Here is a 16,733-nt window from a genome sequence, read left to right on the forward strand (position 1 = left end):
GTTAAGTCTCTTTCCCCTCGACTGCCTTGTATTCTAACCCAAAGCACTTCAGAGTGCCCCTCCTCTGATTCTTTGTTAATTGATGAGGATGGGTATTGCTCCTTAATATAGAGTGCCACGCCCCCACCTTTCCTTCCTATCCTGTCCCTTCTGTACAGCCTATAGCCCTTGATATCCACCGCCCAGTCATGAGTTGAGTCCCACCACGTTTCAGTGATCCCCACTATGTCCGGGTTGGTGTCAGCTAGCAGGAGGGTGAGTTCCTCCTGCTTGTTTCCCATGCTACAAGTGTTTGTATAGAGGCATTTGAGGCCTTCTGTGGGTGTGTGTACTGGCCCCCTACTTTCAGCATTACTCTGGCCCCTGCTGCTTACCTGTGTATATGTTTTGCTTGTCGGTCTAGGCTGGGCTGTACTTGTGGGTGTTGCTTGTTCTGGCAGTCCGATGATTCCTCCACCCTTGTCTTCTCCTTCTCCCAACAAGCCTAGTTGGTGGTAATGTCATCTGGGTCCTGGCCTCTGGCTCACTATAAATATGTCACCTCTCAAGATCAGGATGAGAACAATGTAACCTTGCTATGGTGGGTCCTGGAGTCCCAGGAGACAGTAGATTGGCAGCCAAGATTGAAACGTTCCCTGCTTTCACCTGTTCTCCTGGTATCAGTGTCAAAATAAAGGACCCCGTACACAGATGTTAGGCTAAATAGTACACTTTCTTATTATTTGGTTAACTAATTAGGTGTAATGTGTGGTACACCAATTTTGGTTCATTGATTTCAGGAACTGTACTCTTCTAGTCAATCACCAACAATCTCAGTGCAACTGCCTGCATCTTGTATAGGTGCTCTCTAGTGAGCGCACACCCGGTTCCAGCTATAGGATGTGTCCCTGGGAACTGTGCGTTGGGTCCCATCCAACCCCAAGGGAGGCCCTGACGCTCACCTGCAATGACTTGGTCTTCTTTTCTTCAGTGGTGGGGCTCCTCCTCACAGGTTTTCACAGACTGGGTGTTGCCCTTTGTGGGCATTCTCGGGGTTCCACCTCCCCTACACCCCAGCCATGTGCCAGCCCTCGGGACTGCTGGATGATGAGTCACCAGTCTGTCCCTTTTGAAGTTCTTGTCCACTGTCTTCTCTCCTTGCCCATCCCTTGATGACCTTTCACCCCAGATGACAGCAAGGTGTGGGACCTTCCTCTGCATCTGTTCTCCCTCTGAGGCTTCTGTTGTGCTACCTCAGTCCTCTTTTTTGACCTGGGGTCACTTGGGTGTTCCTTCCCTGGTCCTGGTCTCCATGCACCCTCCAAAGTAAAAGTAACAGAAAAAAGAAGAAAAGAATAATTGAGGTACAGGGCTCTGCCCATCCCACTCACATCTATGGTCCTCGAGATCCCTCAGTGCCGTCTCTTCTTGGCCCAGCTGCCCGGCCGAGCCAGGTGTGTAACTCTTCTAATGGGGTTGAAACTCTTCCTGTGGGTCTCTTTCCAGCCCCCTTCTGAGCTGCCAACCCTGCTGAGTTGCTTTTTGCTGACATCATCTGCTGGCGCCATTCCCAGCCGGCAACAAAAGCAGCTGATGAACCACACTGGCAGCCCTTCTCAGTGCAGCTCTGCTTCTCCTGGGGGTCATAAGTGTGCCCACTTTTCAGGGCTTTCTATTTCTTTCATTGGGCAGGTCAGCCCTGCCTCAGGTCCTGCAGTGGGAGGCTGCCTCCACTTGTGTCCCCTGGGACACAACCCCCCCCCCCCCCAAGATGCCTTGGAGCTATCCGAGTCTTTTGCTCAGTTTCCTACCTTGTGTCCTTTGTCCCTTTGTTGCCCAGTTTGCTATGTCTGGTGGTCTGTCTTCAACCTCACACCTGGATAAAAAATCTGTCACAGTGTTATTACATCACCCTGGAAAAAGTATTTGAAATTTGAAAGGTTGCAGGGCCAGGGCCCACCTGGTTATTTAGATGTTATCAGTTCTGACTCTGCTTAACCACTGTACGGGTGCATGATCCGTTATAAGCTTGAACTCCCTCCCCATCAGATAGTAACAAAAATTTTCTATGGCCCATTGGATTGCTAAACACTCCCTCTCTATTGTGGCATACTTTTTCTGCGTAGGGAGTAGCTTACGACTCACGTATGCCAGGGGTGTCTCAATCCCAGCATCTTGTTGGGTTGGGATGGCCCCTAAAGCTGTTTCTAAGGTGTCTGTCTGCAAGATAATAGTTTTTTGAAAGTTGGGCGTGTGTATCACTATGTCTTTCCGTAACACCTTCTTTAGGAACTTGAAATTATGCCTCATTTCTGCAGTCCATTTTATGGTTCCCATCCTTCGCCTCTTTAGGGCTTATGTGAGTGGCGCTGCCAATTCTGAGAAACAGGGCACAAACCGCCGGTAATAATTGGTCAACCCCAGGAATGACCATAGTTGTCTGTTGTTTTGGGGCATCATAAAGTTGCGGATAGTTTCTACTTTATCCACTAATGGTCTGATAGTACCCCACCCTATTAGGAAGCCCAAATACTTAATCTGTCTCTAGGCCAGAGTGCACTTCTGTGGGTTTGCTGTCATCCCCACTTCTCATAGTTCCATGAGAATGGCTTATAGTGCTCTGATGTTGGGCCCATATCCAGGTGAAGATGATGGTATCAACAATATACGCAACAGCGTAGCTGGCATGTGGTGCCAGAATCTGATTCATTAAGCATTGAAACATTGTGGCCACCCCATGGAGTCTGAATGGCATCTGAATGAACTCGTAAAGGCCCCATGGGGTCCTAAAAACGTCATGATGTAGAGCACGTTCCCTGTATGTTCCACTAGCTCGGTTACGTGAGGCATTGGGAAAGCATCGAAGACAACCACAAAGACAGCAACGATAATCCATGCACAAGTGGAGTGATCCATCTGGTTTGGGGACAGAGACCAGGGGGCTCCAGCAAGGGCTTCTTGATGGTTGTATCACCCCTTGCTCTAAGGTTCTCGTGATCTCCTTGCAGATCTCCCCAAGGAGGTGATGTGGCATGGGCCGCCACCTCTCTTGCACTATCTTTCCTGGTAAAGTGTTTATCGTGTGGCACACTCCCTGGGCCCAACCTGGTTCTTCACAGAAGATGTCCCTGAACTTTGTATCATCACCTTCATCTTGCCTTCCTGAAGGGCCGAGAGTTCTTTGCTTGTCTAGACATGGTCTTCCGGGCAGGTCGTTGGTCCCCCTCTCGCTAGTCCCTGTGGTCCTAGAGCTTTTGCTTCGCTCTCTGTAAACATGGTCCATCCTTTGGGCTCAAGTCATTGTCGCAGAAGGTTCATGTGATAGATCTGTTTTTCCCATGGTGCCCTGGCCTATGGACCTTGTAGTCCACTGGACCAACCCTGCAGACTACCTCAAAGGGGCCTTGCTACTGTGTCAAGAGCTTGCTTGCAGAAGTTGGCAGGAGTACCAGGACCCTCTGACTGGGCCTGAACTCCCTTTCCTTTGTGGGGGCATTGTACCTAGCCTTCTGTCGCTGTTGTGCCTCCTAGAGGTTGTTCTTGGCCAAGTTCTGCACCACCTGTATGCGTTGTTGGAATTCCTGCTCATAGGTAGTTGGGGTTGTCACTGTACCCAAGTCCTGCTCCCAACCTTCCCATAGTGCCTGCAGCAGACCTCAGGGCTGGTGTCCCAGGATGAGTTCAAACAGTGGGTACTTTGATGAGTCCTGTGGGGTGTCTCAGATGGCGAACAAAACCAAAGGGAGTAGCAAGTTCCACTTCTGGGGATTGCCCTGTATGCATCATCATAACATCCTATTTATTGTGCCATTGAGGCACTCTACGAGGCCGTTGGTTTGTGGATGGTACACTGAGGTTCTTAGGTGTTTTATCTGTAGTGTACAACACATGACCTGCAGTACTCATGACAAAATTTCACCCTTAGTTGGTCAAAATGTCTTTGGGTATTCCCACCTGAGCATCCATTTTATCAACTCCTTGGTGATTTGCGGGGATGTTGCCTCCTTGAGTGGGCTCGCTTCTGGATACTACGTAACATAGTCAATGAACACCAGCACATACTGATGTCCCACGCTGCTCCGAGGTAGGGGCCCCATCACATCCATCGCTATCCGAGGATGAATTGGCCGGTCCCCAGGGGGTCATCCCATCCCCATGCCAAATCAAGTGCACATGACACCTACTCTGGCCCCTCTGGGATCCATGTCATGTGCAGTGTGCATCTCAAAGCAGTCGGGGTGAACACTGAGTGCAGCATAGATCACATTGCAGCTGGAATGGGTGCCATGAGTAATGTGGATTCTGGAGTAGCTGGAATGGGCATCACAGGTGTACAGTCCAGCTAGTGCAAAAGCAATATGTAACACAGATCCTGGAGTGGCTGGGATGGGTGCCACACTACCCACAGTGTCCACTGACCTGCCCTTGTTGCCTATTCTGGCTGCTCCAGGATCTGTATCACATAAAGGACCCTGGCACCTGGTCAGGCATATTGGCTGGTGATTTGAAGAGGAGGCAGAGCATAGGATCTTATACACTCCACCTCATTTGACACCTTGCAGCTGTCTAAATTTTGCTTCACTAGGGTTTCTTTACTCTCCCATGAAATCCCTAATGGGAAACTCAGAATCTCTACACAAGCACATTTTACAGAAATAGTCTGTATTAAAATAACTACAACTTTTATAGAAGCATGTCTGTACATGGTCTGTTCTCCTCTCCTTGCCCTAGTTTGTTGAAGTTTTACTGTATTTTGTAGTTTGTAAAATGTGGTGTAGGATGTGAATATCTTTGCCTTTTCTCCCCTTTGTTTTCTGTTCAGAACATGTGGCTAGCTGTGCCCCTCTTGCTGTGAGATTTCTTATGAAAGTGAGTGCTCTGCCCAGGCACTCTGGCCTTGGTGTATATGCTATTGCTATGCTGATTTCTTTCTGGCACTACAAGATAATTTCTCTCTTAAACTGTACAACATATCTTTTTTTTGGTTTGAGCTATGGAAGTTCTATATCTTTATTATTTCAAGCTATATTGTTCTTAACAATATTAAATATACTTTCATTTCAATGTTTATAAATGAATACGTAAAATTGAAAACTTCTTTTCTTGCTCATGTTTTTGTGATAAGGAATTTAATAGAATTCACTGATTCATTGGAACCTGACAGGCCATGTTGTGAGCACTTCTGCTATGGTCTTGAACTTGCAATCTCTAGGCTATTAACTGTGTGCCTTAGCACCCTAACTCTGATGTTAAAAGTTGATATGGGGATAAGTTTGGGGTTTATGGACTCAAGTAAGACTTAAGACAGAAAGAGTAATTATTTTTTAAACCAAATAGTGTACAAATATATTAGAGTATTTAAAATTTTCAAAAGGTGGTATCTGGTTCAGGATCCAGAGTACTTCATTAGTAAGTATTCATAACAGACTGAGAAAAATTATTAGTAAAACCAAAGAAGCTTTTATGCATATGGTAATTCTCTTTGATTTAAATGTGCTGTTTTTGCCTCAGAGCATATCTTGCTTCCAACTGTTTAATAAATTAACAGATGCCCATGGGGCATACTATACATCGTGTATATTGTATGTTGGTCTGTTTCTTAAATAACTCTTTTTATACAGGATAAGACTTTTGTTTTTTAAATTGGTCCTTCTTACAGCAAGATAAATTTTCAAGATTTCTCCTCTGCTAATACTGTTTGATCTCTTCTGTATGTCACACTTTTGTGCTATGTATAATTATAATAATTTTCAATAAGGTCAAGCATAAGTATTATAAATACAATATAATTATAATATAATAATAATTTTCAATAAGGTCAGGCATAAATTGGGAAGTTATTAGGCTGTTGAAAATGGGGATTACCATAAGGACTGTACCATGGCTAACGACCTGACTGAAGGGAAGATGATCGTCAGATTATGCTGAAAGGGGAACTGTTAGGCTAGGGACAGAAGTTACACATAAACTGGTATAAGTGATCGGAAACTGGTTGAAATCCGTAACACAACAGAAGTTCTGTGCACATAAACTGCTTTGAAAATGGCCTAAACTGGTTTAAGATAAACCTGGATGGCAGTCATGGGAAAAGTTCATAAAAAATGTTAAAGTTAAAATTGGCAGCCTTTAAAATTAACTTAAGTTAAAAGTTAAATATTTCCACTTCCAACTAGTTAAAAGGTAAGTTAAGGAAAGAGTAACTAGTTAAAAGTAAGTTGATTCTTGAGAAATGTGTGAAACACAGTAAATTGCCTCTTAGCATCATTTTTGATTTTCAAATGCAATGAGTGGGTTTCTTTTCCATAAGACCACATAAGCACACTAATTTACTCAGAACTCACCTTGCTTTACCTGAAAACAATGTTATGCTTATACAGTTTTCAGAATAACAATTTACTAACACCTATGTAATGTTAGATCCTTCTCACCCTCTCCATGTGAAGTACTTTGTAAAAGTCAATGCATCATATAAGCATATGAGAATAACAGAAAGGAGATATTCATAGCCAGGTGACAAATTAAAGCTGTTTCCACAGAAAACCTCTGTTGTTACAAATTTTATTGCTTAAAAGGTAACAAAAGGGTATGAAATACATCTGAATTATAAATAATGAAAGTGTCTGAAAATCCAAATTAGATTGAAATGAGAAAATTAGTTTAAATGAGAAAAAGAATGTTCAGTTGCATAGCAGAAACTTTTTGAACATGCTTATTCAACTTCAGCAAAAACTGCATTTCAAAATTTACATCTGACAATTTTCCTCTTCTGTGTTGCAAAACTAAGCCGCCACTACTGAACAGTCACTCTACATGGGCAGATGAGGGAATGCTAGTGTTATAACAGATTAATAGTTTCATAGTTGATAGGGTCAGAAGGGACCTGAGCAGATCATCAAGTCCAACCCCCTGCCATGGCACAAGAGAGTGCTGGAGTCAAATGACCCCAGCTAGGTGATTATCTAGCCTCTTTTTGAAGATCCCCAGGGTAGAAGCAAGCACCACTTCCCTTGGAAGTTAGTTTCAGATCCTATCTGCCCTCACTGTGAAGTAGCGCCTCCTGAAGTCTAGCCTGAATCTACTCTTAGTCAACTGATGGCTGTTATTCCTAGTTACTCCTGGTAGTGCTGGGGGGAACAGGGTCTCTCCTATTCCCTGTTGGTCCCCCTTGGTAAAGTGCAGTGCCCAGAACTGGACGCAGTACTCTAAATGTGGCCTGACCAATGTTACATGAAAGAGGAGGGTCACCTCCTTGGACCTGCTCGTGTTGCATCTGTGGATGCATAACAAGGTGAGGTTGGCCTTACTGACCGCGTGCTCATATTGGTGGCCCATGTTCATTTTGGAATCAATAATGACTCCAAGATCCTTTTTTTGCTTCTGTGCTGATGAGAAGGGAGTTCCCCAGCCTGTAGGTATGCTGCTGGTTCTGCCTCCCCAGGTACAGTTCCTTGCACTTGTCAGTATTGAAACCCATCCTATTCTCATCTACCCACCCCTGTAACCTGTCCAGATCTAATTGTAGCCTGTTCCTCCCTTCTAATGTGTCCGCTTCTCCCCATGTCTTAGTGTCATCTGCAAACTTGAACAAGGTGCTTTTCACCCCCTCGTCCAAGTCGCTGATGAAGATGTTGAACAGTGCGGGCCCCAGGACTGAGCCCTGGGGAACCCCACTGCCCACATCCCTCCAGGGTGAGAATGACCCATCCACCACCACTCTCTGGGTGAGGCCCTCCAGCCAATTTGTGACCCATCTGACTGCGTAGGCATCAATGCCACAGTCGCTTAATTTTTTGATGAGAATGGGGTGAGAGACAGTGTCGAAGGCCTTCCTAAAGTCCAGAAAGACTACGTCCACTGTGATACTTGCGTCCAATGGTGAAACTTCATACTATGAAACTTCATAGTACAGAATAGTTTTTTCATGGTAGGTGACATCTCAGATAAGTTTCTCACAGGTGAGAAATAATGCTCAACTTGGGCCCTGGGCTGCTGGTTCTGATCTTCATTAAAATTTTAAAACTCCATCATATGCTTCACCCTCACTACTTGCTCCCACTCTTACTGGAATCAATGTCTCTGCTTGCTTGTTTTCTCTCCTGCAGCCAACTGGCTGCCCTGTTGGCTTCTGCAAATGCACAGAAAATGCCAGCATGAACTAAGGAACTCTGGGACTTGTAGTTCTTAAGAGACCATATCTCATAGGAAGGCACACTACTCTTTGTCTCTCAAACTAGAAGGCCTAGAGTTTCAATAAAGAAGTATTGCTCTCTGTAAGTCCTAGAGAGTGGCTGTGTCAGGAAAAACTGGGAAAGCCATATTTCATTTTTTTTAACTTATACTTTTTTAAAAAAAACTTTTTTTAAACTAGTTAAAGTTAAAAGTTAACAGCTGAAAAATGTAACTAGTTAAAGTTAAAAGTGAACCATTTCTTTAACTTTTTAACTAGTTAATTAACTAGTTAATTCTCATGACTGCTGGATGGATGTACTATCCAACTTAACTGATTTAGGTTAAATGAGTTTCTTGAACTTCTGTCCCAGATTCCTTCCAGATTCAAATGAACTCACAGTCCCCCAGCATCCCAGGAATCTTTGCACCTGTCCTGCAAACCCCCCTTGCCGGGTGGGAGGGCTAGGCTTGGCCCAAGCTGTCTCCTTCCACCAAGTAGAGAGGCATGCTCTAGTGCCCTCCAGCTTCTGGCTTGAGCCATTGTAGGTCTGTGGCTGCAATTCATCAAAATGAATTTTTCTTCACTTGCTTTATCAGTTCAATCTATGCAGCTTAGATTAACCTGTGAATATCTAATTGATTCAGCCTCAAGCTTTTTGACTTAGCCCCAGACTGCAGGAAGGTAGGTAACTTGTGGAATTCCTCAAGGATTGGTATTAATAGTATTAATTAATGGTATGAATTATTTAATGTTTTAATTAATTATCTTGGCACAAAAATAGGAGTGTGTAAATGAAAACTGCTGATGATTGGAAGCATCATTAACATAAAGAAGAGTTGGAGTATCAAGTGGAAAGAATGGGATGACTTTCAGGAATGGAATAACCTTAATGGGATTAAATGTAATTGTGCAACAATCCAGATCATTCACTAAGAGACTAATAATAATTTCTGCTGTAATCTTGGGCTCATTTGAGGGATGATGATTGTGGGTATTCGTTGACTTCAAAGTGATATGGCTGTGAAAAAGGCAAATACAATTGTAGGAGGTATCAGTTGCTGTATTTCCAGTAGAGAGAGGAAGGTATTAATACTATTTATTGGGGCACTAGTTATACTTCATCTGGAATACTGTGTACATTTCTGATCAGCTATATTTATTTTGGAAACAGATGAAGAGAAGGATTAGGTTATGTTCACAGGAATAAAGGTTTTGCTGTAGAACAGGAGATTAAAAGAATTTGGCTGTTTTAACTGAGCAAAATAATGGCTGAGTCGGGGTAAAATTTCTCTCAATAAATACATTGAGGGGTCAGAAGGAGAACTGTGTAAATTAAAGGACCACATTGGCACAAAAAGAAATGGGCTGGAAATAGAAAAAAAATAAGTTGACGGCTTTTAACTGTCAGGGCAGTGAGGTTCTAGAACAGCTTACTACTCTAGAGAGGAGTAGAGGGTGTAAGAAAACAAGCTTGCTTTAAGATGGATCTTGGAAAAATTATGAGAACAATTATGTGATGTGCTTGCTGAGGTATCAGGGAAGTGGACTTAGTGTCCCACATGGTCCCGTCTAATCCTGTGTTCCTGACAAAAGCAGCATATCCTTTTATAACTTGTAATAGCTCATTCCCAAAATAACCTTATCGTAGTTAATTTTATGATGAATACTTCAGTGTGCTTCAAAGTGAACATCTTGAGAGGGTCATTAGGAAATAAGTGCTGAGACCGAATGCTTCCAGAATATAAGTGATACCACTATTTATTCTGTTACCCATGTTGTGAGCTGTTGGCTAAATTAAGAGTAGTTAAAAAGGAATCTGTGTTTGTGTGCATGTAGCTGGTGGAGCTGGAAAGCTGCAGAGTGAGGCTATCCCTGCTTATGAATGACTCAGGGTCTGGGTATTGTAAACAAAGTTTCCTGCACAATCTCTGGACTCCATTTGTTTAAAGGGCCCTTTGGACTTTACAGGATGATAAATTACATGCGAGGGAATAGTGTATTTGAGAAAAATTCCATAAGAGAAATGGAGCTGATTAATTTCTCTCTTTTGTATGGTGTCAGAACTCATCCAAATCTATGAGCTACTATCTGGTATTATCACTCAGTGATAATCAACTAATCCTTGGACACCCCCTTTTATGAATTATGCAAAGCAGTTTTATACAGCATATGCCTCAGTTCTGCCCTGCTGCCATGCACAAGAACTAAATTTAGGAGACAATGGGTTTTCAAGTTCCAAGAGCAGTTTGGAGGACCAACCCTGGGAGAAACTGAAACAGATTATGCACCAGATGAGTTTTAACAGATAGATTAAGGACTAAGCCACAATTTTGTCAAGTTATATGCATTGCTTGTGGGCATATACTTGAGCCATTCCTGTTTGTTATTGGTTAAAGAGTGAACTGTGAACTGATGTGGGGGCAATAGATGTGAAAGCAAATTGCAGTGCAGATCACAAAATCTGGATTTATTCCAGAAATGGGGGGAAAAATGCCAGTCAATCACTTTTGTTGTACTGAGTCAAGCCACTTAGTAGAGCCCTTAGGATATTACAAATTTCCCAGACACATGTTATTTTGTTAATTTGCAGAAGAGACACCACTTCAGAATTTTAAATAGTTTTTGATAAGGTATTTTGATGTTACTGTTTTTGTTTGACTTTAATTATAGGTTAAGTCTGTAGAACAGTGATCTCAGAGCCTCTTTTGGTAGATCTCAGAGCCTCTTGGAGTTGATCCAAGGCTGGGGTGGGGGGGCTGAGTGCTCGTGTGTATGCACTTGTGCACCCCAGCCTCACAGGTCAGTCCATGGGGGAGAGAAGAGGTGGGGGCTAGATCAAGGCCCTCACAATGAGGGAAAGTGCCATAGAGGTAGGAGCAGGGGTAAGTTGAGTGGGACCCTGGCCAGGTGGGACTTACTTGCTGATGAAGTGCACCCCAAAATATTTTTTTCTCCCTCTGCCTTGATCTACACCTCACCATTCCCTCCCCACAGAGGCAGGGCAGGGGAGAGGGACGGGTGGCAGCAGTGCATGGTAGATCTTGGGTTGCTTTTAAATGCCAAAGGTGATCTCTTACTTTAAAAAAGTTGGAGACCAGTGGTGTAGCATTGCAGTATCTGCATTTAATCAGAAATCACTGAGGCCAGTTAACTTGGATGTTCAGTTGGCAGAGAGGTGAGAAAGGAGGGCCAGAATGTATGGCCAGCAATGTGGGCTCGGTTGCCTACTGTTGGTTTTTGTAGGAGCAGTTGCCTATACAGGAATGTACCTCTCAGCCATGGGAGTTACAAGCACATTACACTCTTCAACAGATGTCCACAGTGCAGTTGGGTTCTTTCAGGGAGCCTTCTCCTTTTTTGAAACAGAAAGTCCTTGGTACAGTATAGCATAGCCCCTTCCCTAGGTCAGTACAGTATAGCCTCTTCCCTAGGTCTTGAATGAATCAGTCACAGTCTGGCCTATTGTTGTATTTTTCCAGTGTACGTAATTATCCAGTTTGCATTGGCCACGGTGTGTTTCATGCATAGCATTGTTAAGATGCAGAATTAGAAAAACATGATTTGAAGTATCCTGGCTTTGCAGTTTTTAGTTTTAAATTTCTTATTTCATAGTAGATTTTATATGTGTGTTCAGATGAAGGAAAAAGTGATAAGTCTATTTAAATAAATGGCCATTGTCTGCCAATACATACTGACATAATTCAGTATAGAAAATGACCGGAATCAGCATGCCAAATAGCTGTAAAAGCCTATTTTTGTGGTGTTGTTTAAATTTATCTGTCATAAGTGTATATGATTATTATCCACCTCTGATAGTTTGAGGAACTTTTCTAGCTGGGCTAAGAAAAGGATTTTTTTTGTCTTGGTGAATTGAAAGGGCATGTTAGATATTTTTGTACAAATAAGTTATCAAGCGTCTGGATATTTTCAATGATGAAGTATTAACCTTATTTTCAGGGCTAGAAAAAACTTTCTCTAAGCTTTGGAAGTGTTTAGGAGAAAAAAGTCAGTGTCTTTCATCATTGTTAGATACTGTACATTGTGAACATCTAACATAACAGCTTTGAACATGTTGCCAAACTGTTCATTTCTTTTTGGTTTTCAGGAGTGAAGAAGACTTGATGAATGTGAGTCATCAAACCCATACTAGTTCAAATAAGAGATTCGTGCTTCTTAGTACTTGCTGCCAAACAAGTGCCTTAACATTTGCATGCATGTACAAGAAGTTAGCATACACATATATCTAGTAGGGGTGTGTGCAGCGGGCCATATTTGAATTGGATTCGGCCCGAATCAGGGACAGTGATTTGATTCGTTAATTCAAATAGCTGTCCCAGATTCGATTTGGCTGAATCTGAATTGAAGATTCGATGTTGATTCAGAGAATCAGCGATTTGGACACCAACACAGCTTTAAATGTTTTCTCTACATTCCTTGAGGTACCAGCGCAGCTCATGAATGCTACGATGCTGGGGCAGGTGGAGCGTCCTACAAGAGTGCCAGGGGGGCCCTCCGTGTGCTAGGTGGCAAACTCAGAAGTGTACCGGAAGTACTTTTAGTCCACTTCCAGGTCCACTGGTGGGCTCTCCCTCACCTCCTCAGCTGCGGGGGGCTCCAGACCCAGGAGGTACCAGTCACCAAATTGGGGGGGATGCAGGCCTCCCCTGGTGTGCTTCTAGGTCTGCTGCTGAGGACGCCGGGAAGCCCCCCGTGCTCCTGTAGGACTCTCCATCCATCCCAGCATCATAGCATTCATGAGCCACCTGCTACCTAGAGGTATGGAGAAAAAACATTTAAAGCTGTGTCTATAGCTGAATCGCCAAATCTTTTCGAATCTCTCTGAATAAATTTGGAGGGTTCTGATTTGATTCAGAGAAATTAAAGGATCTACAGATTCGATTCGGATTTGGAGATGTGGCCACCAAATCAGGCTGAATCACTGCTGAATTGAATCAGGGACCAAAGCTTTGCACACCCCTAGATCATCTTCTACAGTCTGTAAATGACTAGGTGACTTTTGTTCAGCACTCATCAAAAAAAAATTATATAGAAGTTTTATTTTACTAATTTTTAATAGACTGCTGACATAACATCTGCTCACAATATGTTGGGGGAAAAAAAACTAATGAATTTCCTTCCTTTTATTCTCTTTTGCTGTCTCCCTTCCTTTCTGTTATTCTTCAAACTGCTGCTTTCATCCCTGCTCCAACCAGCTTGACTTCCAGGTCAGTACTTTCTGTTCTCTTATGTTCTTACTTTGCTTCCTGCCTGCTCAGCTAAGTTTTCAGTTTCAGTTTTTTTTTCTAGTAACTTTATTTTTTCACCATTTTCATTATATATTCAAAATTTGATTTTAATATATTTTTTATTTAAGAAATGATTGGGAAGTTACCTGTCATTCTGTTTCCAGATCAGGCTATCATTTTGTTCTTAGACTGGTCATGATTTCTAAAGAACTGTGTATAAAATAAGGTACGTCAGTGGAAAGAACTAGAACAATGGTATACATTTCCTAAACAACATCCAGGTAGTGTCACAGCTACTGCATTTAATATTGTAGTTTCAGCTATTTTAATAAATGACAGTGCATTGTGTTTCTAGGAAAAAGGTTTATTAGCTACATGTTAAATTCACATGTTTTACACAAAACCTTTTTTTCCTTTAAAACTGTATTTTTATTGCTGCTGTTAAAGAATTCAACAGTTGGATACCACATAACATAGTTATCCAGATAATGGACTGAGCAACAGACTACAAAGTGCAATATATGTGTAATCAGGGACTTTTCATACTTTACTGCTACAAATATTATAAACATAGCAGGTCAAGTAGGAGCATAAGAGTAAGTGATGCTGTGAATTCAGTTTATAGATTAGAAACGGTTTGGGATAGCTGAAAATCAGCTGGGCTAATCTAAGGCAGTACACACAAATAATCCCAAAACAAGGATTATTTTGTAAATGCAGTTTTAATGTACACGCATATTCTGGTCACAGTTAGGTTTCTAATCTATCTCCCTCTCTTCACAGCACCATTTTCATAGGATCAAAGGATGTGCGTTCGGTAACATGCAGCCCATGCCTCCTAACTTGTGCAATGTGCCTCCAAGGTCCCTGTGGAGGAACCTTTCTATGGTAAAGGTGAAGAATTGCTCTATATGCCTCCTCAAGCTGTGCTTAAGTTTTCTTGGCAGCATCTCTGTACCGTGCCAAAAACAGAACTCCCCCCCAATCACAAAAAGGAAGAAAAAAAAGTATTAAGAGGGGTGGAAATAGCCTTCTACAACTTCAGTTGTATTGCCAGGTGATTTTGAAATCTTTTACAGATTTGGATTGATCTGCTTATGCCTTACTCCAGGATTCCTTTTTCTTCTAGCCATATATCCAGGGCCTTAGCTTACCGCTGCTACTATTAGCAACACCTTCACAACTCCATTTCCCTAAATCTAATCCTAGGATTTTAGATGAAAAAATCATGAACCAATAAGATCTCCAGCCTTTCTCCTGATCTCTGGTTCTTTTTCTCCAAACCATGCAAAATTCTGTCAACTTCCAGCGTCAGGTGTGCAGTTTCTAGAAATCTTATGGGATTTCTTCAATCCTCCAACTTACTGAGGTCTCTCTGAATCCTAACCCTACTCTCCAGCATTATCTACTACTCAGCCCAGGTTATTGTCATATGCAAACTTGCTGGGGGTGCACTCCATTCTATCTTCCAGAACTCTGATGAAGATATTGAACAAAACTGGCCCCAGGAGCACTCCAGCCAATACCAACTGCCAACAAGGCAGCCTTTGATTGCTATCCTTCAATCCAGCCAGTTTTCTATCCACCTTACAGTCTATACATCCAACCTATACTTTCTTAGCTTGTTTGTGAGAATGTTGTGGAAGACCATATCAAAAGGTTTGCTAAAGTCAAGGTATATCACATTCACTGGTATCCATCCATCTACGGAGCCAGTCATCACATCATAGAAGGCAATCAAGTTGGTCCAGCATGACTTGCTCTTGGTGAATCCATGATTGTTTCTAATCACCTTCTCCTCCAAGTACATAGAAATGTATTCCTTGAGGACCTGGTCCATGATTTTTCCAGGCACTGAGGTGAGCCTGACTGGTCTGTAGTTCCCTAGATACATCCTTCTTTCCTTTCTTAAAGATGGCCATTATTATTTGCCCTTTTCCAGTCATCCGGGACCTCTTCACATCGCCACAAGTTTTCAAAGTTAATGGCTATAGCATGTTGGGATCCCAGGGGTGGCTATGATGCCCCCTGTTGACTCCATAACCCATGCCACACTCTGCCTCGAGGGTACCTTCACCTCCTACTCACCCAGCACACCGTGATATACTTATTGTCTGGAAAGGGAGGCTGCCTTGAGAGTCCTAGAGTGAGCTGTGGTTCATCCACTAGCCAGCAAGTCCCTCCTGCCCACTGCTGGTCCTGACATAGCCCCTGAGCTGCATTGGCATTCTCTGCCCATCTGTGCCCTAGGACATCTATAAGCCTTAGGGGGTAGTTGCATAGCTCCATGCCTTCCCTACAGCACGCCCTAAACCTCACAGGTGTCACTGTACCATCAGTCTCTCCTGGTGGGGCTTTGGCCTCCTCAGCCTCTGCCACTTTCTTTTAGCTGGGCCTTCTAGTCTGGGCCCAGTATATTGGACCTGGCTTTGAGGCACCCACTCTAATCATACCTGTTCTGGCACTGGGCCCTTGACCTCTATCTGCTGGGCCCTAGCCCTCATCTGCACCCCACTTGGGTGCTAGGCCCATGGCCCCTGTCTGTCTTCACCCCTCTTGGGCACCGGGTCCCTCAACCCTGGTCTGGGCTCTGTAGCCCCACATTCTGCCTTACTCCAAGCTCAGGACTTGCTCCAAATACCACCCCTCACATTCCCAACCCAAACCACCAGTATGAACTATAACCAAACACTAAGCCCCCAGGCTATAATATAAACTTTCTCTTCTGGGCCCACCAACATCAACAAAAAGAGGAAGCAGCCCTCTTCCCCTTTAAAAGGAAAAACTTTCCCTTTTAAAGGGACCATAAGGAATGTCATGAGAGTCAATAAAGACAAGTGCAAAGCCCTGCATTTAGGATGGGATACTCCCATGCACTAGTACAGACTGGAGGCTGAGTAGCTAAGTAGCAACTTTCAGAAAAGGACCTAGGGTTCACAGTAGACAATAAGCTGAGTGAGAGCCAGCAGTGTGCCCTTGCATGAAGAAGGCTAACAGCATAGTTTCATAGTTTCTAGGGTCAGAAGGGACCTGAGTAGATCATCTAGTCCGACCCCCTGCCATGGCAGGAAAGAGCAAGGTGTTCGTCTAACCTCTTCTTGAAAACCTCCAGGGTAGGAGCCTGCACCACTTCTCTTGGAAGTTGGTTCCAGATCCTACCTGCCCTGACCATGCCTCCTGATATCTAGCCTAAATCTACCCTCTGCCAGCTTGTGACCATTATTCCTGGTCACTCCTGGCAGTGCTCAGGGGAACAGGGACTCCCCCAATGCCTGCTGATCCCCTCTGACTAGTTTATAACAGGCCACTAAATCCCCCCTCAGCCTTCTCTTTTGGAG

At 43.4% G+C, this 16,733-nt stretch overlaps 1 protein-coding gene across 2 annotated transcripts in view; it reads left to right on the top strand.

Moving 5' to 3' along the window:
• Positions 1-16,733, top strand: part of ERC2 (ELKS/RAB6-interacting/CAST family member 2) — a 951,034-nt gene that overhangs the window by 518,504 nt on the left and 415,797 nt on the right. For both annotated transcript variants that reach the window (XM_019536909.1, XM_019536910.1), the window contains exon 13: positions 13,363-13,374. In XM_019536909.1, the coding sequence (XP_019392454.1) occupies positions 13,363-13,374 (12 nt within the window). The remainder of the gene's footprint in view (positions 1-13,362; positions 13,375-16,733) is intronic.

Source organism: Crocodylus porosus, unplaced genomic scaffold, assembly GCF_001723895.1.
Source record: "Crocodylus porosus isolate Cpor-Errol unplaced genomic scaffold, CroPor_comp1, whole genome shotgun sequence".
NCBI classification, from domain to species: domain Eukaryota; kingdom Metazoa; phylum Chordata; order Crocodylia; family Crocodylidae; genus Crocodylus; species Crocodylus porosus.